The sequence below is a fragment of the Falco rusticolus genome, chromosome 6 (assembly GCF_015220075.1).
Source record: "Falco rusticolus isolate bFalRus1 chromosome 6, bFalRus1.pri, whole genome shotgun sequence".
Taxonomy (NCBI): Eukaryota; Metazoa; Chordata; class Aves; order Falconiformes; family Falconidae; genus Falco; species Falco rusticolus.
In genome coordinates this window covers 6,287,975-6,315,682 of record NC_051192.1, presented here as the reverse complement: position 1 = coordinate 6,315,682, position 27,708 = coordinate 6,287,975, and the positions used below count along the sequence as shown (strand labels likewise).

General features: G+C 40.6%; 1 protein-coding gene across 6 annotated transcripts in view; it reads right to left on the bottom strand.

Moving 5' to 3' along the window:
* Nucleotides 1-24,890, bottom strand: part of RGS7 (regulator of G protein signaling 7) — a 236,292-nt gene extending 211,402 nt beyond the window's left edge. For 3 of the 6 annotated variants that reach the window (XM_037392706.1, XM_037392704.1, XM_037392707.1), the window contains exons 1-2: nucleotides 24,551-24,890; nucleotides 23,396-23,507 (exon numbers count right to left, since the gene is read on the bottom strand). In XM_037392706.1, the coding sequence (XP_037248603.1) occupies nucleotides 23,396-23,473 (78 nt within the window). In that variant the 5' untranslated portion in view covers nucleotides 23,474-23,507; nucleotides 24,551-24,890. Of the gene's footprint in view, nucleotides 1-23,395; nucleotides 23,508-24,366; nucleotides 24,470-24,550 lie in introns of those variants that run through there. The other 3 variants (XM_037392708.1, XM_037392709.1, XM_037392705.1) reach the window with 2 other exon arrangements.
* Between the last annotated feature and the right edge of the window lie 2,818 nt (nucleotides 24,891-27,708).

Below are 27,708 nucleotides of genomic sequence, written 5' to 3'. Positions count from 1 at the left end.
GCCAGTGTATCTATCCTAACATGAGCAGAGGTAACAAAGACCACTCCAGTTACCTAAATCAGTTAAGTCATGTGCTACTGTGAATGCGCATTTAGGGAAGAAATTATTCAGGAGTATTTAGGTCACAAATCCTTTCCATCACTGGCATCTGGTATTAGAATTGTGGGCATCTGCCATTTAATGTTTGTTCTAAAAGTAGAAACAGCTTATCCTTAATAAGTATTTAGTATACTGCATATGACTTTGCCAAGAGATTAAATTTCAGAGTTGTTTATAGAATCTGGTGTTGTTGGGTTTTTTTTTTAATTCAATGCTCCATGGCATGTCTATATTAATTCAGAACATTAGTTTCTATTTTACCAGCTAATAAGGGAGTTCATCATCAACTTAGAACTGTGACAGTACCTCCGAAATGAAGGTATTGTGGTGGTGGGGAAAACTCCAGCAGTAAAAATTTCACCACGGACAAAGCTTGGACTTCAAAAGTGTCTATTATGGGGTATTTTGCAAGACACAGCCCCATTTTTGGGTACAGGGAAAGCACAGGTGGTGTTGCCAAGCAAAGTGCTTTACCATCACATCCCCACAGCCTCCCTAAGTAGAGCACAGATTAAGAAGTGACCAGCACAACTTCCACAGATGGCTCCTGGCAGCACTGCTGGAAGCTCACTCGTCAGAAGCACCATGAGAGCCCAGCAGCCTCATACTTCTTTGTACAAAACAGGGAATACAGCAGAACGTTTCTCAGCCTATGAAAGAGCTGGCATTAATTTTCCCAAAGATCTTATCACCGATATAAAAGACCAGGGGAATAAGCCAACCAAGGTTTGTCAGCATTTTAGTGCAAAGTAGAGAATGTGCCAAAAGATAAATGCGGATAATCTGTACGCAGCACTGCGGCACTCTTCAAAGCATGTTCCACGGGATGTGTAACAGGAGCAGTTCCATCAGCTGGAGGAGACTTAAACATGCTCCACAAGCCAAAGACAATCATGAGACACTGCAAGAGAATATTACCTAATCAAATAGATAATAAATTATTGTTTGCCTTCCCTAAGAGTATATAGATTATGAGTTTCAGAGTTCTCTAGAGACTAGGTCTGTTTCATAAGTAACTGTCCGCAGTTTTTCCTATCATCTTAGCATGTTTTGTATATAACATATTCAGAGAGTGTGTGTGGGAGGTCTGCCACTTAGAAATTCTTGACAACAGCTTAGATTTTACAAAAGAAGTTCCATCCTAGCAGCCTTTTGTTGTGACTGTGGATGACCAATTATTGTGATGCTCTGACAGACTTTTTCTTGTGTCACCCAGGAATTGGTGAGGAAAGAGTTAGTAAAAGAAGCTGCTACTGGTCTTCCACTAGTTTATGCAGATGTAACTCTGTTGGCTCAAAATGAACTTAGGCTGGCTGGAGCTTCTCACTTCATTAAGCAGACAAGACCGCTAGACCTACTTTGCTAGACCACCAGATTTGCAAGGCATAGATGCTTAACCAGTCACTTCATCCACCCTGATGAATAACCAGAAACAGAAGGCTGTGAAACAGAACTGCTTTTGGATTACTTTAAGCAAAGTTAAGCAGGGAAAGAAAGAGTAATGCAAGTTCTACTAATAGCAGTCCATATTTGCAACTAATTTTGTAATTCACTACTATGTGGACACACATACATACATCAGCTCTTCAATAACAACTAAAATTGGCCACTTTGTGGCTGCAGCTACTTTCACATTTTACGAAGGTGACCTGATTCCAAGTTCTGCACCCAAGGAGTGCATACACTCCTAATAAAAAGTTGTTTCCAAGAAGGTTTAGAGTACATTGTTATTTATCAGCTGATTTAGGAGAACCCTGCTCACATACTGAGAAATTCAGACATAAGGCTTCTTTGACTGAATGGAGCTTATCTCTTTGGAATGTGGCAAGATAGAGCAAGATAAAAAAAGCAGGAAAATTAAGTATAGGGAAGAAGGATAAGGAAAAAACTAAAACATTTTGGATGAAAGATGTCCCAAGACATCAGAGGTCTTACAGGAGTTCCATTTCACAGGAAGGAAGGTGATTAGAAGTCAAAAATTTAGTCACTTCCCAGAAACCTACCAGTAGCTTTTACTAAAAAACCTTTTCAAGTAGCATCACAAAAATTGGAGTTGTGAGTTATCTCTGGGCCTGCAATTTAAATCATCTAATTAAAAAGCATTCTATCCTCCTCTTGCCTCCTGGAGCAATGCAGACAAGTTTGCTGAAGAACTATTTCCAAGTCTGCAAAATGACACCATCAGTCCTCCAGCCACGTACCCCCTACCTCACACAGATCTCAAAAGCTCCCCATTTCCATTAATCTTCAGCTGCTTTTGAGGAAATCGTTCAGCTCTGCCATGTTGAACAATGGCTGGATGACTGAATATAGTGTAAATCAGTTTGACAAATCACCATGAAACAGAAAAAACAAACTTTTGAAGAAACAATGTTATGAGTGAGAGAATGCTACAGAGGGAGTTGCACAACACTGAAAGTACAAGAGAAGGGTAAATCAAAGGCTGAGGGTAGCTTCCACATATGCACTCTGCAACTTGAATGTAAAGGTGAAGCACGATAAAGAGAAACTTAATTTCAGAAGGACCTGGGTTTCGACCCCTTTCTGATATGCCACAAAATAGACTATTTAAGAGCCCACAAACCCAGAAAACTTAGCCATCTGCCCATATCCCCAAAAGAGCACCCAAAAAGAATTCTCATTATCACTTACTGCTTAAAAAATAAATAATAATAATCAACCTATCCAGAGATGTTTTGAAAACAGAGGATAAAAACTTTTTATTGTCCCTCTAAATATAAAGCTCGCCTCTTCAAATCCATCTCTATCTGCAGATAGATTTTAATCATGTACCTCACAGGCTTTATGCTGGTTTTGGCTGGAATAGAGTTAATTTTCTTCACAGTAGCTACTATGGGGTTGTTTTGGATTTGTGCTGGAAACTGTGTTGATAACTCAGGATGTTTTCATTATTGCTGAGCAGTACCTGCACAGAGTTGTGGTGGGTTGACCTTGGCTGGACAACAAGTGCCCACCGAGCCACTCTATCACTCCCCTCCTCAGCAGAACAGGGGCAAGAAAATAAGATGAAAAAAACTTGCGCGTCAAGATAAAGGCAGTTTTATGAAGCAGCAGCAGAAGTCACATGCATGGAAGCAAAGCAAAACGAAAGATGTGATTCTCTACTTCCCATCAGCAGGCAATGTTCGGCCACTTCCCAGGAAGCAGGGCTTCAGTACATGTCGTGGTTGCTCCAGAAGACAAATAACAAATGCCCACCAGTTCCTCTTAGCCTTTATACCTGAACAGACATCATACAGTATGGAATATCCCATTGGTCACTTTGGGTCAGCTGCCCTGGCTATGTCCCCTCCCAAGAACACCACTGGTGGGGGAGGGGAATGGGGGAAAGGTCAGAGAGTGCTGACGCTATGGGAGCACTGCTCAGCAGCAGTCAAAACACTAGTGCATCATTACCACCTTTCTAGCTACCAACACAAGCACAGCACTGTGAGGGGCTCAGCCAGTCCCAAAACAAGAGCCAAGGGCTTTTCTGCTCCTCATCCCACCAGGAAGCAGGCTCTGGGTGCACAAGAAGCTGGGAGGGGACAAAGCTGGGACAGCTGACCCCACCTGACCCCAGGGATATCCCGTACCATATGATGTTGTTCTCAGCGTATAAAGATGGGGGAAGAAGAAGGAAGGGGAGGATGTTCAGAGTGATGACGCTTGTCTTCCCAAGCCACCATCAGGTATGATGGAGCCCTGCTGTCCTGGGGATGGCTGAACACCTCCCTGCTGATGGGGAGGGGTGAATGAATTCCTTATTTTTCTTTGCTTGCGTGCGTGGCTTTTGCTTTACCTACTAAACTGCCTTTATCTCAACCCACGAGTCTTCTCACTTTTACTCTTCTGATTTGCTCCCCCATCTGACTGGGGGTGGGGGACAGCAAGCAAGAAGCTGTGTGGTGCTTAGTTGCTGGCTGGGGTTAAACCACAACAATCCTTTTATAAAAATTGACAATAAAACTATCAGCAGGATAATCTTCCTGCCCTGTGTTTAAATGACTTGAGAAGTACTCTGTGTCCTTGGAATAAATTGACTCAAATACAAGAGTACAAGATGCAAGATAAGAAGAGAGATCAATAGAGTAATGTGCAGGTAAGCAGGCGAGCCAATAGATACATATCAGTGGTAAAGCAGGTAGTTAAATACAAATACAATGCAGCCCAAGATCACTATACCAACAAATTAGAATGTTATCAGCCACTAATTTAATGTCAATCAGTACACCTGCAAGAAAGTAATGAAATAAATGTTGCTATATGTAAAGCAGCATTAATGAAAATCCCTATCCACAAAACTGGGTTCATATCCAATAAACAAAGCACAATTTTATTAAAATTCCTTTAAAAAGTCAATTTGAAAATATTGATTCAGAGTAAGATTTATATTGTCTAGTTTATAAAACACAGACAATTAACAGCTGGAATAAATTCAAAGATACTTTATTATAGTTAGGCAGTTGCATGATGGACCCTCCAGGGGAAAGCAACCAACCAACCAACCAACCAACATCCCTGCCCCCAAAAAAGAAAAAAATAAAGGAAACAGAAAATAGAGGTCTGAACAGCTTTGTACTCTCTTAGAACAAAACAAAAACCTCTGCCTCTGGTGCACTCCAATTTCACCACCTCCTTGCATGCTGAGATTATTTCAGAAGGAAACTAATGAATCTCCAAATCCACCCCTTTAGCTGTTGTGACTATCAGCTTAAGCCCTGCATTCTTCAGCTGGGAAACCTTGTCCTGTGCTTTGCTCCTAAGCCTAACATTCTGCAATGCAGGAAGAGGTATAAAACCAGATCATGCTAAAAATCAGCTCAGCAGCACAGTAAATTCCATCTGCTGTTGCATCAAAGACGAATTACATACCGTTTGCCTTCACTGAACTACAGGAAGGTTCTAAAAATATGTAGCCACATAGTCCTACTAAGGAATAGCTCTGCCTTATCGTTTTGGCATCATAAATGTTCTGCAACAGTAACGTCTGCTAAGATGTAGAGACCCAGCCTTGTTAAAAAAAAAACAAAAAAAAACAACCCCAAACCAAACAAAAAAAACAAAACACCTTCAGATGACTTCCCAGAATACTAGAATAGTTTAGATTGGAAGGAACCTTTAAAGATCATCTAATTTACTCTGACCTGACCAAAGTTATTCATATTTGTCCAACTTCATAGTCATGGCTATGCAGTCCAAAAAATATTTTATGATTTTCTACTAACTGTACTTCAGAATACTCCCCATACATATAGTACCAAAACATTTTCTAGGAGTTTTAGAACTTGACCACTGTATCAGGACCTTGTGCTTTTGAGCTGCCATTATTTATTAAAGTTTTTTTATTTTATTCTGCAACTGGGATACTTTTGAATAGTAGATCTCTTTCAAGCATACACTGGCCTGTGTTTACTGTGACCAGTCACCAGAATCCCAGGAATGCTTGTTCCAGCAAGTACCTACAGGTAATAGTTACAACATCAGGCTTATGATGACCAAGAATTGAAAGGGTGATTGCAAATGGTTATACAGAGTCAGATGAGAAAGAATAGAGTTTGGAAAGTGAAGACCCTCCCAAAGAGAACAACAGTCAAGTTCTTTATGGCAACTGCAAATAAGAATAACAACCAGTTCATGTATTCGATCCCTTAAATCTGCGTAACAAAAGCCAAAAGCTCTTTTGGTAATTTATTTCCCTGAACATGTTCCTCTCCAGCAAGATAATTTCACATAATAAAATAATATGATAATATTGCCAAATAATTTTTTTTCATGCTGTTTGACATGCTTTAGCTTGCATATGGATGTCCATCCATTCATCCACCAGCTTAGTGCTTGTAAAAATCACATCACATCTACACTGATGAGAACCACATTTGAGCATGTATTTCAAAGGAAAATCAAGGCTCTACAGCTTAGTTTTCAATCACCTACATGGCTCCTCTAAATCAATTTTAAAAAATATTTTTTTAAAAAAAAAAGATGTACTAAAGTAATAGAAACCATTTCAAAACTTTGTGTAATATTGCAACTCAATTTTAAAACTGGAATTAAAAGTACTTCAAAAGGAAAAGAAAACAAACGCACCTCCTTTGAGGAAGTACGGTTGCAGGTAGTCATGAAATAATGTATCAGATGTTCTCCTTGTCTTTGTGTGTATTACAAAAAGTCTCCTTCCTTTCAAAAAGATTCCAAAAAAGACAAAATTCAGAAACTGCAAATTCCATTTGAGGAACAGTGAATGGAAATAGATCTGGGCCATTACCACACCACTTTTAAGTTGTAAGATCTAATACTACTCTGGAGGGGGAAAAAAAAATCAATTTGTCAGGCTGCGAGATAAAAAGCATTTTCCCTTGCCTTCTTAGCGAAGCACAGACAATCAAATACTGTGTTCATCTGAACTACAAAGCCTGGTGAGCACTTCAAGATATGAAAAAATATGAATAGCCAAACCTGAAAAAGGTCCTTGTAGATTATTATTAAAATAAAACGATAAGAGCTTTTCTTGTTTAGAGTTTCCGTTTCTATTGCCTAAAAAGTAACAAACAGAAGTCATTGATTGCAGTGGTTAAAAAGATATCTGGTTCCAGCAGAACTTCTATAAATATCACTTGCAATTGTTAGCTGATTTACTGAGTTGTAGCTTTCACAGCAATACTGCTTGATTAATATAAAAAACTATGTATATTTCTGCACCCTCACAATGGAATTGGAATTCTTGGCCTTTTTTAAAAATAGTCAGTGATGATGGACTGCACTTGGAAACACAAGAAGAATTATGTGCAAAATAAACTGCCTTTCACATACATTGCAATTCAAGAGCATCAACACCGACAGCTGAGATGCTTCAACTATTCCGGGCATCAACAACTGTGATTTGCAGGGTCTCTGATTAATACTGTAAATGTCATTAATCCAAGAGGATGTTCAAATTATGTCCAAAATCATTTTGCTTGTGCCTTTTATTTAATAAGGTCTTTCACCTGCATTCATTTAAGATTGCAAAGTTCAAACTGCTGCAGAGTCAGGCATCAGTTGTAAGACTTGAGTGGAAGACAGGCGTAATCATCACTTGTTTGCTAAAGGTCATGGTTTTTAATGGGGCCTCTTAGATTACACTCACTAACGGTCCCAGTCTGCCCAAGTGACTATTTTCGGACAATGGCCATGGACAGAATTTCTTCCGCAGCACATTTGACCTGTTATATTTACCTCTGGTTTCCTGGTATGTGGTGGTCCACAGCTTGTAGACTATGTAAGATTTATAAGACAAATCTTGTGGCTGTCTCGTTACTTTAGAAAAGGCAAAAATCAGTCCTTCATATCTACAACCAGACTAATTTGACTTTTACTGTGAAAACTTTTATAAGGCAATTTTGGTAACATACCAGCAAAATTAACAGCAAGTAATTACCAAAACATTGTATCTATGTTTGTATGTTGTGTATGCAGATAGTAGATACACGGATTTTCTAATGGATCATTGTTTCTGTACAGTGAGCAATTCAATGACCCTAATACAAGGTGATAAGAACTTGCTAATAAAATATTAGATACGTTAAAGAAGTCTGAAGGCTGTTGAAGAAAAATAGGGGTCTTTAACAAGCCCCCAGAAATTCAAGCAGCAGACGATAGTGGAGACTTTTGACAGTACTGGTGCAGGATGCTACCTGGGCTGCAGAGCTAAAAATACAAATGGTATATTGTCAAATTCCTAGTAAAGGAATGCAACCTCGGGAGCTGGGTAAAACATACCACATGTAGCAAAACTCGGATAAAATAGAATTTTGGGAGCAACAAACAAAAAGCAAGAAAGATGACTGTGTTAGCAAACACAAAACAATAAATGCATGCAGATCCAAGAGCAACAAGGAAGAAATATTCAATATCAATGTAATTCTCTTTCTCTCAGGATGTAGATGTAAACCTTCATCAACCTTCTAGAAGATAACTTACCACTACTGACCCTAGGACCCTAAGGAGCCTAGAGCAGTTGAGCCTAACACCAGAGGAAGAAATAGATACTAAACAGCATGTGTATATCATTTTAATTATACTAATATTTGAAATTAGCAATAATTGGATAATTAGAGATACTGATGTGAGTGTCTATCTGTGTGGAGTATTCTAACTGGACAAATAACAACTCTGGTTAGATTGCTAATTCTTTAATTAGACTAAGAAAAAGATCTTGGCTCTGCATATAAGGTGCATTTCTTTAGTCCACATAAACTGCATGGGCTGTTTAGTTTGGTTCCTTGCTCAGGGAACTTGGCTAAAATTTCAGTTCAATAAAATTAGGCTAATAAAAAGTTTTTTATTATATTTCCATACTGAACTGAAGCAGTGAAAATTGAACTGAAGATGCAAAAATAAACATATAAAAATTTTTTGTGGTTGCAGAAGGAAAAGCCTGGTCAGTCTTAAACTGTAATTTGCCATACGCCTCTCAGCCACAGCCAGAAACAGCACAAAACCCAACAAGCATCAGACCTAAAATCATCCACTGTCTAGGACCATGACTCAACCCCATTAGCAGACAGCAACATTCTAAAAAAACAATTTAAAGTGATATTGATTCTAGTGTTACAGCTCCAGAGCTGCCATTTATAATCAAAAAAACTTACAGCTGCTGAGAGGTGAAAAATATTTCTGACAACTCTGACAAATAAATTGGGCTAGTATCAGGGATTTTAGAAGTAACATGCTAAGGTTACTTGATAAAAGTTTATGAAAAGTGGAAAAGAAATTGGACACTAATCCAAAGTGAGGAAAATATTTTCCAGCATTAGCAAAGCCAACCATTCCAGAGCACACAGTTCTGTTAGTAGGAGAGGCAAATGAAGAGAGACTTCAAAAAAGAAATGCTGCAGAGTTTTAAGAGGGGACACATTGGAGCTGCTAGTTCAGAAGTAATACTTGTCAGAAATCTGAACATATTTGAATCTCTTCAACAAAATATTACATGAAAAAAATGACCCAGCTGAGAAATAACAGTTATTAAATGCCCAAACCTGCTGATGCAGTTCTACAGAGAACACATACTTCTAATAGCATAGTCCTTCCTCTACCTGATTCTCTCCCTTTGCTCAAAGGCAAATCATTTCAATGCATGGATGTAAAAAGTAATAATAAAGGAGAGGATCACACTGATAAAGCAAGGAACTATTTAAGCTGGGTGGGAAAACTTAGTCATAGCTAGAATACCAGCTGCAAACATGGTACACGTGCACACACACGGTTTGGGGAATTGCATCATGCTGGTGATGGCACAGGTGCGGTATCAGCCTTAGTAGGTGTGTGTGGGGGGGGGGGGGAACAGAAAAAAAACCAACCAAAGAAAAAAAAATAAAATAAAACCCACAACAAACCAGCACACAACCATGACTGCTAAGCAAAAGAAACTGATCAGCCAGTTGTTTTGCAGGCCTGCTGATGTTCCACAGGAATACTGTGTATGGATCCGCAGCGGTTCATTCAGACCATCACTAGTCACACTACACTCATGCTGCCCACATGAACGCAGATTGAAAGACTGGACTTTCTGCTTCAGCACAGCGAACAACAGGATATATTGCCGAGAGGCACAATTACAATATCTGTTACAAAAATTAAAGTTTGGGGGAAATACAGTGTGGATTAATGTCCCTTTAGTTACACTCGCCGCAACACTTCAGTGTTCTGACTAGTTTTAAACTGCTGGAAAACAAAATCTCACAAATGTGGCTACCACACACCAGTTTAGTTACAGGCACCCTCTGTTCTATTAGTGGCACGAAAAATCCCCACGTTTGGATTCCATAGAATTACATATTATTTCAAACCCAGCATTTATCGGCATTACAGAAGGAAGATTAGGCTGCGGTGGTTAGAAAGCAGAAAATGCCATCCTGTCAATAAAGGTCAGCACTTCCATTATTGTTGCTTGTTTCAGCACATGAGTTTCCCCTAGACAATTTACAGGAAATGGAAAGGAAAATAACCAAATCATTGGAAAAATTGTTACAGATGCCATCTGGTCTTCACAGATGGGCCTGTACTGTAGGTCACGCACATCTCCTTTCCCTCTGTCATCACTCACTGAAGAACTCCAAGCAGGTAAAGAAACAAAAGCAGTGACTTTAAAAAGTATACTAGCAGCACACCAAGTAGAAATTTAGCCACTGTATCTCCACTTCACACTCCGCTGGGAGTCAGGAGTCTCCAGGCTGATGAAACCTCACTCCAAAGGGATACAAAACCTGTTAGTCAGGAAGTCAAAGGCTAGATCTGTAATGAATCACAGAGGAATTGTGAAAAACAACTGGGAAAAAAGGTGTACCAGAAAAAAAAGGCAACATTCATTATTACAATCCTGCCCTCGCTACACTACACACTGTTCAAAAATGTAATTAACCTTATTCTCAGTGTCTTTTCCTAATCCACCCAAATTACCTCCAAATTACAAATGGGAAACAGAGGCACAAAATTACTAATGTTTTGTCAAACAGGGCAGCAGAACTATGATTCATATCCACGTTCCCACTGCCCAATTTTCTAAATGCAGAATTTGATTTTGGATACTCTCCTTGCTCTTAAGCAAGCCACACTCTGGTAATACTAAAAAAAAATCTCCACCCATGAGGAATTTACAGTTTTTACAGCATTGCACAAATAAAGAGCTTCTGCGGTTCCAGTTTTCCTGCTCAGAGGAGTGGGGAGGGGTTGTTTACTTTTAAGATAAATGCCGTTTCATGTATTATTTAAAATAATACCTACCTCTTACTTATTTACATCCTAAGGGGTTAAGCACAAAGTGGCTGTGTGCCTTTCAGCTTGCTTGATACAAACTGATTTATTCAAACGCATTCTGCAGCACAACCTAGACTTAACCTTCCTTCTCTCAGACTCAGCCTCCCTCTGCCTGATCACACTCAGGCCTGAAGGGAGGCAATCAGCGGAGATCTGACAGATGAGAAGCGATATAACAGACCACTCATCACAAATCACCCTAGCATGAGCAAAAATCACAGCTCCTGTTGCATTTCAGCATAACTTGCTATCCACCACTGCTTTCCCACTGTGCTCTAATGCAGATTATATCCTCAAGACACCATCCATTTCTTCCTTCAGGAAAAAGGTGTTATACTGGCTAATGACTATTATCTCATTTAATCCCATGTGTCAGAAGTCATTCACTGCATTAATAGCTAATGCTACAATTGATATGTCAATTACAAAAACTTATTTAGCTTGTAGAAGGGCGACTCATTCAAAAGTCATCGCTACATTTACTTTGAAGGGAAAATGGAAAATATAAACAAAACATAATGTTTCATCTAATTCATTCTACAATACAGCCTACTTCAGTGGGAAAAAGCTGGAATTCACACCTCTAGCGTGCTACCAGCAGGACACACTGCACAAGAACTTCCGTAGTACCGCATGGTTCCTGTGTTGGTGAAACGCTACTTTTCAAGGAATTAACCTTAATAACCCAAGTGAGAACAGCAATTACCCTGCACTTAGAGCCACACAAATAAAGTAAAATTTCACTTTAGTTCTACAAGGCAAATGGGAAAGAATTAAGCCTAGTTTTGGTGAAGTTTTTTTTTTTAAAAGGAGGAGAAGGAGGGGCGCATTTTCCCATTTTTCCCTTCAACTGCATCTACTATATGCTTCAAATGTTCAAGAAGGTGCCCGTTCCAAGGACAGGTAACAATGCAATAACACAGCACATCGAACGTTTCTAATACGGTCATGTCAACTGTGGACTACTCAGCTAAAATCCATTTACCCTGTCTTTATGGATGACATGAAAAGGTCAAAAAGGTGGGATAAGGGAGAAAAGCAAGAACGTACAGAAACATATTTCTTCTTGCTAAAGCCTGCCAAGATAACAAAAACCAAAAACTCTGACACATGGATCAAATCAGGTGAATGGTTGAATTTCTAGCAAGCTTCACTTCCATTTTGGTGACCCTGAAATTCTATTCTGAAGGTGATGCAAAGACCGTTCCATGCACCGAGGGGAAAAAATGGAAATTACCTAGTCTCAGAGCCTTTTCTGAATAGTCCCCCCAAATCACTTCATCACCTCTTATTTTATAATTAGACTGTAAATTTTATGGACAGAAATTATCTTTTCAGTTTGCCAACAGAGCACTAAGCCCAGCGGCCTCCTTTGTGTAACACAAGTGCAGGTAACAAACACCAGCATTTAGGCTGGCTGATGAACACACCATGACAGTAGACACTTTCCACTCTGGAAACTGCAGAACAAGCATTAATGAATTAAAACCACCATTAAAAGACTTGATCAACAATTTGACCAGGGCACCAACATCAACACTTCGCATGAAAAATCCTGTTCATGAGATCAGCACTCATTCCTCCCTCCCTCTCTCTCAGCATCCCTGCGGAGTGTTTGTTCACAACCCACGGGAAAGAGCACATCCTAGTGGAACTCTGGCACCATTTCCAGAAGCATCTGCACAGCCCTGGTGGTCTCCTTCAACTCTGCCTATTTTTCCACACTCACCAGACAGCAATCGGTGGTACAGCTCACACGAAGACAACCATATGGCAAGTGACAGAATGAAGCGATGCTAAATATCGTTCTTTCAGTGCCTCACATGCAGCGTTTTACCCTTGAACCTACTCTCCATGTCCTTTAATATTGCTGAAAGTGACTAAGAATAACCCCGTAAAATGGTCTACTTAAAGAAACCATTTCACAGGACCCAACGGGTAGGATTCCTGTTTGAAGGGGAAGCAAGAAGTAGAGTTCTTCAATACCATTAAAGAAAAAAAAAAGAAGGAGAAAAAAAAAAAAAAAAGGATGGCAAGTCAAAGTCCTGTGCTAACACCCTTTCAGACAACATAAACTGACATCTCAGCATCTGCATCTTCATTTATACAACAGACATCAGTGAGCTGGAAGGAAATGTAGAAACTTTGGAGGCAATCCATGGTTACACGTTAATACCTGTACACCATGTCTTATCCTCCATCATTTAAGGTGAGAGCTCCTAAATTTTGGAATACAGTAGAAAAGATTGTTAAGTCCAGTGTCCTGGAACCAAAACTTAGTTGTCCATTTCTAGACACGAAAAAAAAAAAAAAAAAAAAAAAAAAACCACCCATAAACCAAAAGAATTGCAGAGACAATAGTATTGGCTGTGGCCTGTCTGGCCAACTACGGACCAAAGCTGCTGCTAAAAGGTTAACGGCGTGACTGCTACAGATAAATACCAACACAACTATGGAAACAGAACACAGCCACACGCTTTTCTTCTGAAAGGACCTCAAAACAGGTTAAAAAAATATAATTTTATACCTTAGTAAAAGCAGGACTGTGTCTTTAGTAAACAGCTGGACATGAACTTCAACATCCAAAAGTAATGCTATGGAAGCAGAGGTGATGATAAACAGAAAGCCAGATCAGAGCTGTTTTTTTCCACTATAAATGAACCTAAGTGCTTCAGGTAACAGCTGGCTGTGGAACAGAACATGCTGAAACTTTGTAAAGATTTTTCCTATAGTGAAAGTATTGCTCTCGTACTACAGGTTCTTAAGAAATAGGCACAGATAAAGCACAATATCATTTATCCCTGTTTTAACCAAGCCAAAGGCATTTCTCCTCTCTCTTGGAAACCAAACCAGTGCGTTAACTTTACTGGGAATTAGTTTGGCTCTTCTCTCATGGACACTGCTGTTCCCTCCAGACCACAGGAGCCAGAACCTAAACATTTCATTCAGGTCGTGTGATGATTCCACAGCTTAATAGACATGATGTATGAAAAGGTACTAAAAACCTTTAGCTCCTAGTGACTTGAATGAGATTTGTCGTTGCTTAGTAACTCTTAGAAAAAAACAGAGACAATTGAAAGCTAGTAATACTGTGAGCAGCTGGGTAGAACTCTTGTTATTTATAAAATTCCAGCTGTTTAAACCTGCATTCCTACGACTGTAGTACTTTACCATCTGATGTAATACTTTGTACAGACTGCCTTAAATTTATCAGGGTAAAGAGCAGATCACAGAATTTCACTAAGTGACCAGACCACCTATTTTACAGATGACACAGCTAAAGTTATACAGAAATCTTAGTAAAGCCCTGTAAGACAGCGTTATTCATACACTAAGTTTTCCATTTGCTACTAAGCCATCCTGTTTTACAATTTTGAACTTGTTCTTCAGCTTACACTTACACGCCTGCAGCATCAAACATGCTGACATCAGGGATTTTGTGGTAAAGCCACGCAATGTTCTATATTTGCCTCCTCCATACAGATAAGGGTGTACAACATAAAGAGAATTCTTGTCATAAAACACCTGTCTCAAGTTTTGTGTAATTTTGAAGGTTGATTAAGCTTTGCCATTCTTCTTGTTGATATTGGCTCTATATCAAATGCAATTATGTGTGTCCTGGTGAATCTACATCTGAGGGCAGAATCTATCTCACAGAAGACAAATACCTCTTACAGCCTGTAGTTCAGAGAAGTGTAGGTGTTAAGAAGCACTAATATGTCTTTCTTTCAGAAGGCATTCAGTAAACTGCTTATTCATCCTGACGTAAGAGTAGATTAGAAAAAATGTGGTATTTCACCAGAATTCAGGGCACTTAAATAACAGCTATTCGAAATACTTCAGTGCAGTTCATGTTTACAATGTGGAAGGCAAAGTACAACACTGTAACATCATATACATGAGATACTGTCAAAAACTATTGCATATTTAAATGCCCTCTAATAAAACCTTTTTTTCATGTTTACTCAGTTACGATCAGTTATGAATCAATAATCAGATTACAATAAAAGCGGGTCTGACTGGCATAATACTCTTTCCAAAATAAATTCCATGGGAGCTGTAAGTAGATATTTTTTTAAAAAAATTATTTATTTATTACTGTGGATTGCTATTTAATCAACAATGAAGAACGGTCACAAAAGCGTACAGCTACAAAGGCAACGTGCCAGGAAGGGTCCTGACCCCGCAGCCTCCCACGAAAGCAGAGCCACCCTACTGCTGCTGCTTGTCCTCCAGCAGCAGGACTCTGCAGCGCTGAGGGGGTATTTATAACTGCCAATCCATTTGTTAGGCTACTAAGTGCATATGCATGTACGTACATACATGTACGTTCACATTATACAACCATCTACGTCACCGAGAATAACTGGAACAGAAAGAAAAAAAATCCTTTGGTGTTATAGGGGGCGATTTTTGCTTTCAGCCAGATAATCCTTGTACCTCTGAACGGCATTGTGAGGAGATCGGTCCTCTGTGTGTGCTGTCACTTCCTCGGTGGCACCATCCTCCCTAGAACTTCACACCATGTTAGTCCAATAGGATTCCACACAGGTCAAAGGAAGGAGAAAACAATCACGCAACTCCAGCAGAAGTGATGCAGAAGAGTTAATACAGTTTCAACATTCCCATTTTACCCAGATTCAGTAAAAATGGTACAAGAGTGCCAGGAGAACTATAATTTCACTGTGATGGGTAAATTTCTATGTGGATGGTCCTTGGGGTCTATTCAGCTCTTGCTTAAGGTTTTTCAGAATTAAACCAGCACACCTTTGACATGAATACTACATAATAAATTCTTAGAGACTTCCCCAAAAGGATTTCTCATTTGAATGACGCTGTGGATCTAATATGTTTCAAATTTCATTTAATGGCTATCAAAGATGTCCTCAATTGAGTAGTAATAGCACAATTTTAAAAATCTTGAAAAACAGGCATCTTCGTTGGAAAAAGGTAGATAAAGTATACATTACAGGGTCATCTCTACAGTTCCTGTTCATCAGCAATAAACTTCTAGCCGGAAGTACATTTGAAGGAAGAGCAGATAACAACTGTAAGAAAAAGCAAGAACGTTGTCTCTGGCTTTTGACACCCTGATCACTTACACAGACAAAGGAGCTCCTCTGAAACTCAGCTTATAAAGCTGTCTTCTCAGAGATACACAGACCATTACAAACAAATTGAGAGAGATCCACAACAGTATATGACCAAGGAAGCTTTCAAACATATATATATATATATATATATACACCCACAGAGGAACACAAAACAGGCTCCAAATTTTAGGAGGCTAAATAGTCCAAATGCCAAGCTTCCATCCGTGTCAGTTACGACGTCTTTAGGTTATCTAGTAAAAGCTTCACTGACAGTTATGACAGTTTTATGAGATGCTCCTATACCATTCCTACAGCTCCATTTCTCGGCCAGCCTGCCTTCCTGCACTAACCCCAGGCAGTCCTCGCTCTCCAGATGTGTCCGCAGTTCCCAGCTCTGCTTCTCAGACAGTTCAGCTCCAAGGACTCGTGTCCCCTGTGGCTTCCCAGCCAACCTCATTCCCACTGTACCCGTTCCAGTTACTCTTATAACTAGCATGTACTTTAATAACTAGCTCAATCTTTTTCTCGCCAACCTTTTTTCTTTATAGCTGGTGGCAATCAAGAGCAGAAATCAAAATTCGCAACTGATCCTTTCACCACAGAAAACTGTATGTGTACTTTTCCTTCACAGCACCATCATCTCAAAGTTTCATCTGAAGATGTTTTCCTGAAGTAGCTGATCTCTTCCTACTATTACTAATCTTACCCTCAAGCTTTTCTTCCCTTACTCATTTTTATGAAGTTCTTATTAACACTATTAAAATCCAGACTTTTCTTGACTTGATCACACTTGGCAAAAGGTATCCTTCTACATTTCCAGCTTCTTCCCCCTACTATTGCAATCTGTTTCCATAAAAAAAAAAAGAGAATCCATTCTGGGTAGTATTTTGCAAGCTCAGCCCTAATGGCTCCCTCTTCTGTAGAAAACAGTTTGCTCTGTTTCACCAAAAGGAGGATTTTTAGCTTTTCCACTGCTCTGATATTCACTGTCATGCCTCAGTTTACCCATATTTAACCCAGAGATTAATTATATGCACCTCTTTTACAAAAGCTTTATTTGTTTAGAGATATAGCTGAAAACCAGCTATTGTTCACACTCTATATTATTATATATCTGTAGTCTCCACCTTCCCAAATGCTTTGTCAGAAAAGTTTTACAGCACGTAAAAAAACATTAAATATATTCTGCTAGTGACTTTATTCTGTTCTTTCTAGGTTTGATCTCAGATTTAGGTTTGTAAATGAACTGCACAAGCCAAATTTCTTCTTTTAGCAGCTTTTACAGACTGATTTGAAGAAGCTGGTGTAGTGTTTCCTATACAAAAAATCACAATTATGCTTCAATTGCTTTGTGATTCCTGAATTGAGAAAATAGCCACATTTTCACAAGTTGTATTTACATGCAAGTAATTTAATATGGCCTCATTATAGTTCATGTAAGCTTTACCATGAAGCTGTTAATTTATGCTAGAAGTTACTATAAAAATTCCTGCAGTCCACAAAGAACATTGTAAGTCTGAAGTAAAACAAAACAAAACTCAAAAGTCCAAAACAATTTCTGACTCGATATTGAACGTCACTATCAATAGCATCATTGTTTCCATAGCTACAAATGTAGACCGCTTCAAAGGAAAGAAGCAGAGAAACTGAAAATGACAATGTACAATAAAAACAGGCACAGACAGTTTTCAAACGGCACACGTGGGATGAAGAAATTAAGTAATATGGTGGCACAGAGTTCTGCGGGGTTTGGGGATTTGACAGTAATGCCAGCGATCCGAGCGCATCCAGCTCGGAATGGTAAGCAGCAGTAAACCTCTCTCTGCAGTATCACTTGATACATTTCTACACCTAGTGGAAGGAAGAGGAGAACAGAAAAGGATGGAAAATACCAGCAGAAATCACCAAAGCAAACGCATAGGGCAGGTGCCCCTCTCACAAATCTAGCCACCTGCAGACTCAAATAGATATGTTTTTAATCAGGTTTCCTTGGCATTTTCAGTGGTTCTGTATAGTTGTGGAGACAATCAAAACCTTCACACTGCTCTTATCACAAATGATGCCAAAACATGCACGTTAGACCTAGTAATAACAATAACCATTCCAGGAGAGGACACAGCAAAGTGAATCACTGCACAGGGGGGAGATACAAAACACGAGGATGAGAGGTGCAGGGAAACATGCAGTCTCACCACACGAATGGTACTCCCCAGCATCTAGCAACCACTCGATGCTTCAGTCTTAAGTTCCTGCTCTCTAAATATTACCTATGAATAGCTTACTTTGCTATCAACCAACTACTCTGGAACTATGACAGCCTCATAACACTCACACTGGATAGGGAGGTAAACTCCATTGATTCTGGAGCTGGAATTCTGAGGTCCACAAATGTGGACCTTTCGCTGTCAATTCTATTATGACAAGTGTTGGAAGAAAACCAAAACCAGCATCCAAGACTTGCAATGGTAGCACTCCTCTTCCGGGAAGAAGAAACTGCATAATGTAGAGGTATACTGTAATTTAATAAAGAAAAAAAACCCAACCCAAAACCAAAACCAAAAAAACCCAACACTTCTCTAGTACCTGAGTACCTGAGAGTACCCTGAAATCTGCAATAAAGTAACAAACTCAGTGGTTTATACTGGGAGCAAGACGCCTCCACAGGCTGTGATGGCATACTCAGAAATGCACGGTATCAGACAAATTCTTCCCTTATGAAAGGGAGTGACAGCACTTCAAAAAATCCCACCTACCAAGTCTTTCCTTAGGCTCACTGGCTCTAAATCGTATCTGCAGTATCATTTTCTTCCAACAATCTTTTTTAAGGGAGCAGTTGCTGAAAGCCACGTGAGAACACAGTATTCTCTGCACATATACCCTATACACTGGAAGTCACCTCTGGTCCAAGCAGAGGAGAAGGAGAAGGGTTAGTAGAAGATGGTGGTCACTGTTTCCTCAAATGTTGCCACCGCACAGCTATCACAATTGTAAAATATCCTTTACAACAACATTCGCTAGGTATCGTGCTTCGGAGGTGTAGTTTCTATGAAGAACTTCGGATCACAGTAAACTAAGAAGTAGCTTGAGATTTCAAATTCAGCCCGTGCTATACAGGAGTACTGGCACATATAACCTTCAACAATTGTCACCAGAACACACCACCTCATTATCTTCATTACAGCACTGAAAGCCCCAACTGTCAGTAATTCTAATCAGCTTTGGCAAAAGCTTTTAACACTGGGGGCAGTGAGGAAGGTAGAGAATCAAAGTCTCAGTCACAAGAATATTACTATTCAGACAAGGCTAATCTTGTTGCTACAAAATAAAGCTATCATCTCCCAAATCAAGCTAGTTCAGACAGCAATACAATAACCATTAAACTTACAAATTAGAACTCCTAATCCTTGCAGCGTATGTTTGACTAAGAAAGTAAGCAAAGCACAGACCAGAAAGATAAACAAAGCTTTAGCAAGGCTAGCAATAGGTCTGAAATGGAAGTTCCTCAAAGACAATTCTTGTTCTTTTAATTATTACTGCCATGTGTGAGATTGGGGAACAAAAAACAAAAACAAAAACAAACAAACAAAAAAAAGTAGGTCAGGCTCTAAAACTTAGAGAAGCTGCACAATATGGACCTTATATTACATCTTGAGATTCTTCTTTAAGACCTAGCTTGCAGCAGTAAGTTAGTTTTGCTGAAACCCCAGATTAATGTATGAGCAGCTCGTGATATTAAAATACTACGGATTCTAGTGTCTTAATTGCTGACTGGAATGGACTCCATTGGAGAGGAAGTAAAAGCAGAGGGTTTACATTTTTCATGTTTGCCTCAGGCTACTAGCAAAAAAACCCCAGGACTTATTTCTAAGTTATGTCAGTACCAACGGTATGTCACATGCCATTACTTTAAAATTAGGCTGATAGCCAAAAAGAATATCGCAGCTGATGTTCTATTAAAATAAAAAGTATTCCCCAAAGCATAAGAAACACTGACACTAGCATCTTAAAAGGCAGTGTAAAAACTATATAAGTAACTATTTATTGGCACCGCTGTCTTTTTCATTACAGATTCAAATAAGTAATTCTAAGTTTTGTATGCACTGAATATTTAATTATCCTATGCCAATTTAAAAAAAAATTAAACCCACATTTCATATGTGAAAGCAAAATGCAGTTAAACCCTTCTTTGTCTGTGAACACAAGCTACTTTGTGAATAACAGGCTATCTACACTGTATTACTCCAGATCACAATTTGAGAATTCATCTTTCTTCAACCCTTCAAATAACTAATCACAAACCAAATATATTTAAGAAAAAAGAACAACCACCTTTTCTGTCAAGACTTAAAGTGCAACAGCAATTCTATAATGATTCAAACCTTAATTACTGAATTTGTCAACACCAGAACTTCACTCTGTATAGAAATTTCTATAAAATACTCCCGATAGAACCAGGATTTTGGAAACCCAGGGCTATAACTCCAGGTAGTTTAGAACATACTTAGTTCAGATTGTGTCTAAAAGTTAGACAGACTAGGAGAATTTATAGCCAAAGCAATGGTCTTCACTCTGCACAGCCAAATTTTAGTTCTTCATTAACACAAGTAGTAAGACGTCCTGTCTATTCCTTGCAGGTACGCATATCACAAAACGTGCTATTCCATGTGTTGACGTTGTATAAACTTCTGGAAGAAGGCATTTCCACATGGGTGGATTTCAGCAAAATTTCAGCAAAAATAAAATATAAGACTTCAAATTCCGTTTCCTTCTGAAGGCAGCCAACAGCACATGTACATTACTTGGCAGTGTCCAAGGCCAGGCTGGACGGGCTTTGAGCAACCTGGTCTAGTGGCAGGTGTCCCTGCCCATGGCAGTGGGGCTGGAACTAGATCATCTTTAAGGTCCCTCCCAACCCAAACTATTCTAGGATTCTATGATTATTTTTTTTTCCAACAACTATTAATACTTTTCAGTTTAAAAAAAAAAAAAGTCTCCTTCATGAAGCTGGCAGCTCTAGCTCTTTGTTCACTCTGCACAGTGCTTTCATTTCCAACACAATCACAGACAGAGAAGTATTGTGTTTTCAAATGTATTACAAGGAATCCTGTCATTTAGTTGTTGTTATTAAAGAATTATATTCAGGTATGATATATGCTGAAATGAAATGATTTCCACCTAACCATCCTCCTCATGTTCTAGACACAGAATTTATAACATTTGATTACAGCAATATCATACTGCAGAAAAAGGCAGGTGACTTTTTAAAAGCTATCTATTATTTTGTTGCCTATTCCTTGATTGCTGCCAAAGGAAGGACAAGTTAGTTTTCTCTGTGTACTCTAACAGCAGTGTGCACAATCTTAAATGATCTTTTGGTCACCGTGCTACAAAAATAAGTTGACACGTACAAAAATAAATATGGCAGGTAATGCTGTAGAAGGCCAGTGTTCTTTGGAAGTTTAATACTCAGTGCACCACTTGCACTCTAGTGACAACAAGGGAAGGACCACTGCTGCACTGAAAGGCACAACCTGTTATCATCCCTTTACCACCTATTCACAGAGAACTGAAAAGGTGTTTGATGCTTTGATATGCTGAGTACACTCCTGAGGTTGTGTGTCCTGTCCCCAATCCCCATTTTCAAATTTCCCCTGCATCACCAGGGTTCTTGTCACTTGCCTCAGCAGTTGCATATCAATCTGGAGGCTGCTCAGAATACTAAATTCTGGCATGAGGTCACACCAAATATAATGGGTCACAAGCTTGACCAGTTCCTCAGAGTCACTACGTGAGAAGAGAAACTGTTTTCCTGTGTTCCCCCTCCGTGTACTAAATAAGCTGAGAAAAGACTTCTTCCTCAGCATGAAGTACATGACAAATGTGGAAAGATTCTGTCTAGAAAGATCAAGAACCTGTAAAGAATAATATAAGCTTTGGTATACTGCTTTTAAAATATGCGACAAATTTTCACATATAAATCCATGCATAGAATTGCATTTTGAAACACACTTGTAGTGTTGTTGGCAAGGTAATCCTGTATTTTTCTAGATGTGCATTCTTACATAGATGGATAACTAAGGTTAAGTTCCTAAATTCATTCACTTGTGTAAAAAAAGCGTGATTTTTCAAAATAGCGAATACAACCAACTAACTGAAATCAGCAACATCTTTGAAAATAGGAAGCGAAAAAAAGCAGACTTCAATTTGAGACTACTTTTTAATTTCTGGGAGAAGAACACTTACCACAGTTACAGATGATACCTCAGTTCACCTCAAAGACTAAACTGAGTATATCTCAGATGTGTTCTATTACAGTTAACTTGCAAAAGGAAAAGTCAATGCCTCTAACAAAGTAAAAATATTGATTTTTTTTTCACCTGATAAAAACCACCACAAACAAGTTAGAAAGCACTGTGTTCTAGGAATGAACAAGTAGTTGCATAATTACATATTCCAGTTTGTGACAGCAAAGTTATTTTTCTCTATTATTATTATCAGAATTTATTTTATTATCTTGTTTTGATAAATGGAATTAAAGCTTTATAAAAAAATAAACGTGTAAACGCATCTCAGAGTCCCCAAGCATTTACTGTCACTTAAATGAAAGCACGGTGGCTAAACAAGCCCCACTACTGGAGTACAATGTCTGGAAAATTGTATATTGATGCCATTAGAATAACTACATAAGAAATTCTTCCCAGAGAGAATCTCTGGAGTGTATGTGTTTGGGTTGGTGGTTTTTTTCCTACATTGTGGTGATTGCAGAAAAGTAGTATCTTTAATCAGGTTTTCCCCTCATATGAAATAAGTTAATGGTTCTGACTTTCCTGCACTCTGAAAATCTTTGCCCAGAGACAGTAATAGAAAATAGTTTATACTTAGCTTTAAAATATGTGAAATCATTTTACCAATAGATTTTACAAGTGAACGCCTGAACTCAAAACATGGTCCAGTCTCTGGCACATCACCACCATCACACATCATATGTATCAATGCAGAAAGTGAATTAAATACATCAAGTACTTCAAATTGAAAACCAACTGTTTCTGAACATGATGCAAAGTTGACATACGTCTGCATTTTACCATTTAAAACAACCGACCCAGCCATTTCTCAAAACAGGAGTCACTAGCAGTACCTGGGATACAGATCTACTTTGCACATGCCATTTAAACTGCATTAGGCAGCACAAATGTCAACAGACACAAAACACTTCAAATGAGTGGCAGGTGACCGTGTTCTGAAATCAGACTACTCCATTCAACGCAAAGCACAGCAGCAGCATCTGCTCATGAAATTGGAAAGAAACAGCAAAAATAACAGCCTCACTTGCTAGGTAAAAGAGCTCAGGACTTCACCGTTCCCTGAAGCCCCCTCTCAGTTTTTGCAAAACACCAGAGGCTTACCTTTCTGTACACCAGCATGTTTGGGGATTCATCAGCCACCCCGTTGCTGCTTTGCCCATAATTATTTCCTTGTGCCATGTCCCACAAATCTGATCCGCTTTTGACTGTAGCACTGTAAAAGGCAGAAGTGGTTTCAGTAAGACATCGCCTCTGGTCTCCCTCCTGCCCAGATGATTAATGGACCCGACTTTCTACCAGCGCCTTATCAGAATCGGTGTACGCTCTCACTCCAACAGATATTTACATGGGAGCAAAGCTGCTAATTCACCATTTACTGTCATTACTCTCTTTTGCCTGTAAATAATGAATGTAATATGTTAATCCAATTTAGACCTTAATGAATTGTCACTCCGAACTGCTCCCTGACATACCACTAACCACCATCTCAAGCAGACACCTCCTGACAGAGCTCTCCTCCCTCCCCTGTCCAGGCTGCACCAAGGGATGCTCCACACCTTCCAGACCAGTTTCAGGGGAATGGATTTTGCCGGCCGCCGTGTATTCGGCAGCACCCGCTCCTCACGGCTCGGGCCACATCGAACTTGCACAACCCTCGAACGCACAAAGAGTAAACCGGGCGCATTAAACTTCTCGCTAATTCGCCAGCATGTGTGTGCCCCGACACATATGCCGGGGAGGGAAGCAGCTGATGGGGGGCAGGAAAGCAAGAATCGAGCTGGAAAACCTTTCCGTTCGCTTTCACCGACTTTCAGCGTAATTCACCGCAAACCACCGGCTCCGCCGCTCCCCACCCCCCCCCCCCGCTCACACGGGAGCCGCACGAAGCAAGAGCTCGGATCATGCCGTAGCTCCAGCTTTGCACGCAGGTGTAAGAATGTGCTCCATCTAGAGACCGCACCGGTGGCTGCGGGGAGCGCGGGGGGCTGAGCTCCGCTCCAGACACTTACCTCCAAAGCCCTCCCCTGCCCCCCCGCCCCCCCCAGACCTCCCCCGCGTGGGCTTCACCGCACCTCGCCCGCGGCCCCCGCCCGGCCCCGCAGCGCCCGCCCCGCGGTGCAAATGGCCGGGAGGAGCGGGGAGCGCGGGGGGAGCCCGGCGCTTCAGCACCGCGGACAGCGGCACCGCCCGCCCGGCGGCTGCGGGGGCGCGCAGGGGCGCGCAGGGGCGGCAGCGCGGCCCCCCCGGCTCCGTTACCTCCTGCGCCAAGGTCACTGCGCGGTGGCCGCGGCTCCTCGCCGCGGAGGGCGGTCGGTGTCAGCCGGCAGCGGGCGGAGGGACGCGGTGATGGCTCATCACACACAGACACGCGCGCACTGCGGGCGGAGGCGCTGCCGCCGCTGAAGCTGCGGCTCTGCCCTGCTCTGCCGGAGCGGCGGCAGCTCAGCGCCCTCCCGCAATGGAGCGGCGGCAGCTCAGCGCCCTCCCCGCAATGGAGCGGCCGTCACGTGGGGAACGGGCACGTCAAAGGTGCTGCTGCTGCCGCTGCTGCTGCTCCGCCACACAGCAGCCCTCCTCCTCCTCCTCCTCCTCCTGCTGCCGCGGCCGCCGCTGCTGCTGCTGCGGCGGCTCGGCGCTCTCGGCTCGCTCGCCCAAAGCACCGGCCAAGGCACTGCAGCTTGCCAGCGGATCTGGCAGCAGCCCCGGCAATGCGATTAGGCAGCGCCGGAGGGCTGGGCAGGCGGAGAATGGGGCGAATGGCAGCGGGAAGGAAGGGGGGGGGGCGGTGGTGAAAGACTCTGGTGGGCAACGCGTGTCGCTGCCCTCTTACTCCTTTACCCACAGCAACAGGGAACGTGCCTGTTCCTCTGACTTAAGCTGGACACTTGGTGGGTATTCGTTTTTCAGTGACAGCTAGGGAGAGCTTGTGCCGTGTCGGCACTGCAGACCTCCGGGGGGGACGGAGAAGGCAGGGAGCGAGTCTGTTCTAGCCGGGTAGGAAGGAGCCCTGAGGACATCTCAGGACACCCTCAGGGTGTTTTGCTGTGTCCCAGGCAACTGTCTAATTTGTGAAGGCCCAACACTGGCCACGATAAAAGAAAAGGATCAGGTCTGAAAGTTTTACTTCCTCATCACGTATAGGTAAGAATGCTTTGATTTTCCAAAAGAGCTGAAATGCCCAGACTCGACATCCAGAAGAACACAAAATACTGAAGTGGTTAAGCTTTGAGATATTCCCATTTGAAAGCATCTTTTCTGGAAACAGTCACTCTTATACTACAAGGATGATCTTGCAGAAGAAGTCATCATCTACTGTGCACTGCACCCTGTGGGGCGAGTACGGGTAAATCAAGCCGCTCAGGCACCGAGGTTTCCATGCATCCTGCATCATCCCCACTCTTCCTTTCTTAACCTTTCTTGCGTCTCAAAGAGACTCAAATTAACACTACCCCGCTAGAAGTTTGCTATTATTCAACTACTACAACTACTTTTATCTACTCTTCCAAACTTTGCAGAAGCCTTCACATCTTTTAACAGAGAACATGATAAATTAGCTAAGGTGACAACAGGGAGTCACAACAGCCACAATGAAATAAAGGAGAAAGGACAGGGCTGGTCTGGGCTTCTTGGAGAGCTGAGGAAAGGAAGACATGGGTTTCATAACAGTCCTAGAATGAACACCAGAGTAAAGAAAGATGATGTTCAATATGAATAGGAATGTTCTTCAGAGACAGAAGTAGTAAAAGGTGAAATAACAACATAGAATACAAATCAACAACTCAGTTCAATGAGATATATTGGCAGGAAAGGAGAGGAGCTCTGCAGACGGACAGACACTGATAGCTCTACTTGTACAGAGCAGAATAATTTAGGATGTCACAAGGACAAGGCAATGTGGAAGCAAACGCTGTGGACAAGAGAAATCAAGAGAGATCGACACAAGTGAAAGAATTCAGCAGCACAAGAGGAAAGTGAAGAAGTTATCAATAGTGAAAACAGCGGGTAGGGAAAATTAAGCTAAAGAATAAACAAAGAACTGAGAAAGGACTTGTTTCCCATTAAAAGCCACTTGACATACAATAGCGTCTTGATGAGGCTAAGAAATGAAATCTGAATCAAAATATTAATCTTCCAAGAAACCTTGTGATTCAGTCCAGCCAACTGTTGAGAAATGTGTACCAGCAATAAAGATCTCAGTCTATAATTTCCCTAGCTTTCACAGACGTCCTAAATGAGTGGCACTGCAGTGTTCAAATCTCACAGATTATAATATGTAGGATTGACAGGTGTACTGAAAGTCAAGGGAAACGTCTCCCAAGAGATGTTAAGAACACCAGTCACACCCTTGTGGTTGTATGGCATCAAAATAAAGTCAAAATCTTATTTATCAGACTGGTGTCTGAATTTCTTTTTGAGAGTAAACAAGGGAACTGCAAAAATATATTTTAAATGTAGTTTGACCCTAAAAGATAGAAGGAAAATCATAACAAATATTGATAATACACATATTCCCTCCATTTGTTCTGCCAGCCAACATTTAAAATAGTAATTGTGTTAAAGGGCACAAAAAATCAAACACTAGCAAGTTTCCAATGAAGTTATACATTTGTTTTCCTACTCTGCCTCTTCTTGTTACTAATCCAAGTTAAAAAACCCAGAGAAAATTAAACCCCTTTGTACTGTAATTCTTGGACTACATACATGAAGTTGTTTACAAGTTGACTCAAATCTACCTATTTAGTATAAGCTATTTAGCAAATGAATTTTGGCAGGGGTTATGTGCCTTTGAAAAACTCCCCAAAGCTGACTAACATAGACAGCAATATTTCCAAGATTTTCTGAGAGTATCTTCAAGGCAGAGGTATCCCAACTGAGTTGGGATACAGGCTGTACTGCCTCCAATCTTGTCTTTGTTTTAGTCATTCTGATTAATTTCACAAATAAAGTAAAATGCAAAATGCTATACTAGTTAGGTGTGCTTTACATGATTTCTTTGAAAATTCAACCAAATTTCATTACCGCAAATGAAGTTCTAAAGCAAGTATGTAGACAGAGCAATGACTTGGACCTACTGAAGTCAACAGGTGTTTGTTCAGTAACATCAAAAGTATTTCACACAGTCTTTAATCTTGTCCTCAGAACCAGAGTAATACCTCAAACATCCCAGTGATTCATCTCTTAACTACAGACCTGCTACACTGAAGCACACCAAAAACTTTTCACTTGTCCAGCATGGCCACTATCAAAACAAAATAGAAGCTCTAAGCCCTGAAAGGGTTAAACAGAAGACCAGAAATAACCCAACAGAATTTCCTTTTTGTCACTGTTCTGTGGTGAAAGAGACCCTTGCTGGGGTCTTACTCAGTAGTCCCTTACTGGACTAACATAAATTCAAGTAAAAATAAAATAATTCC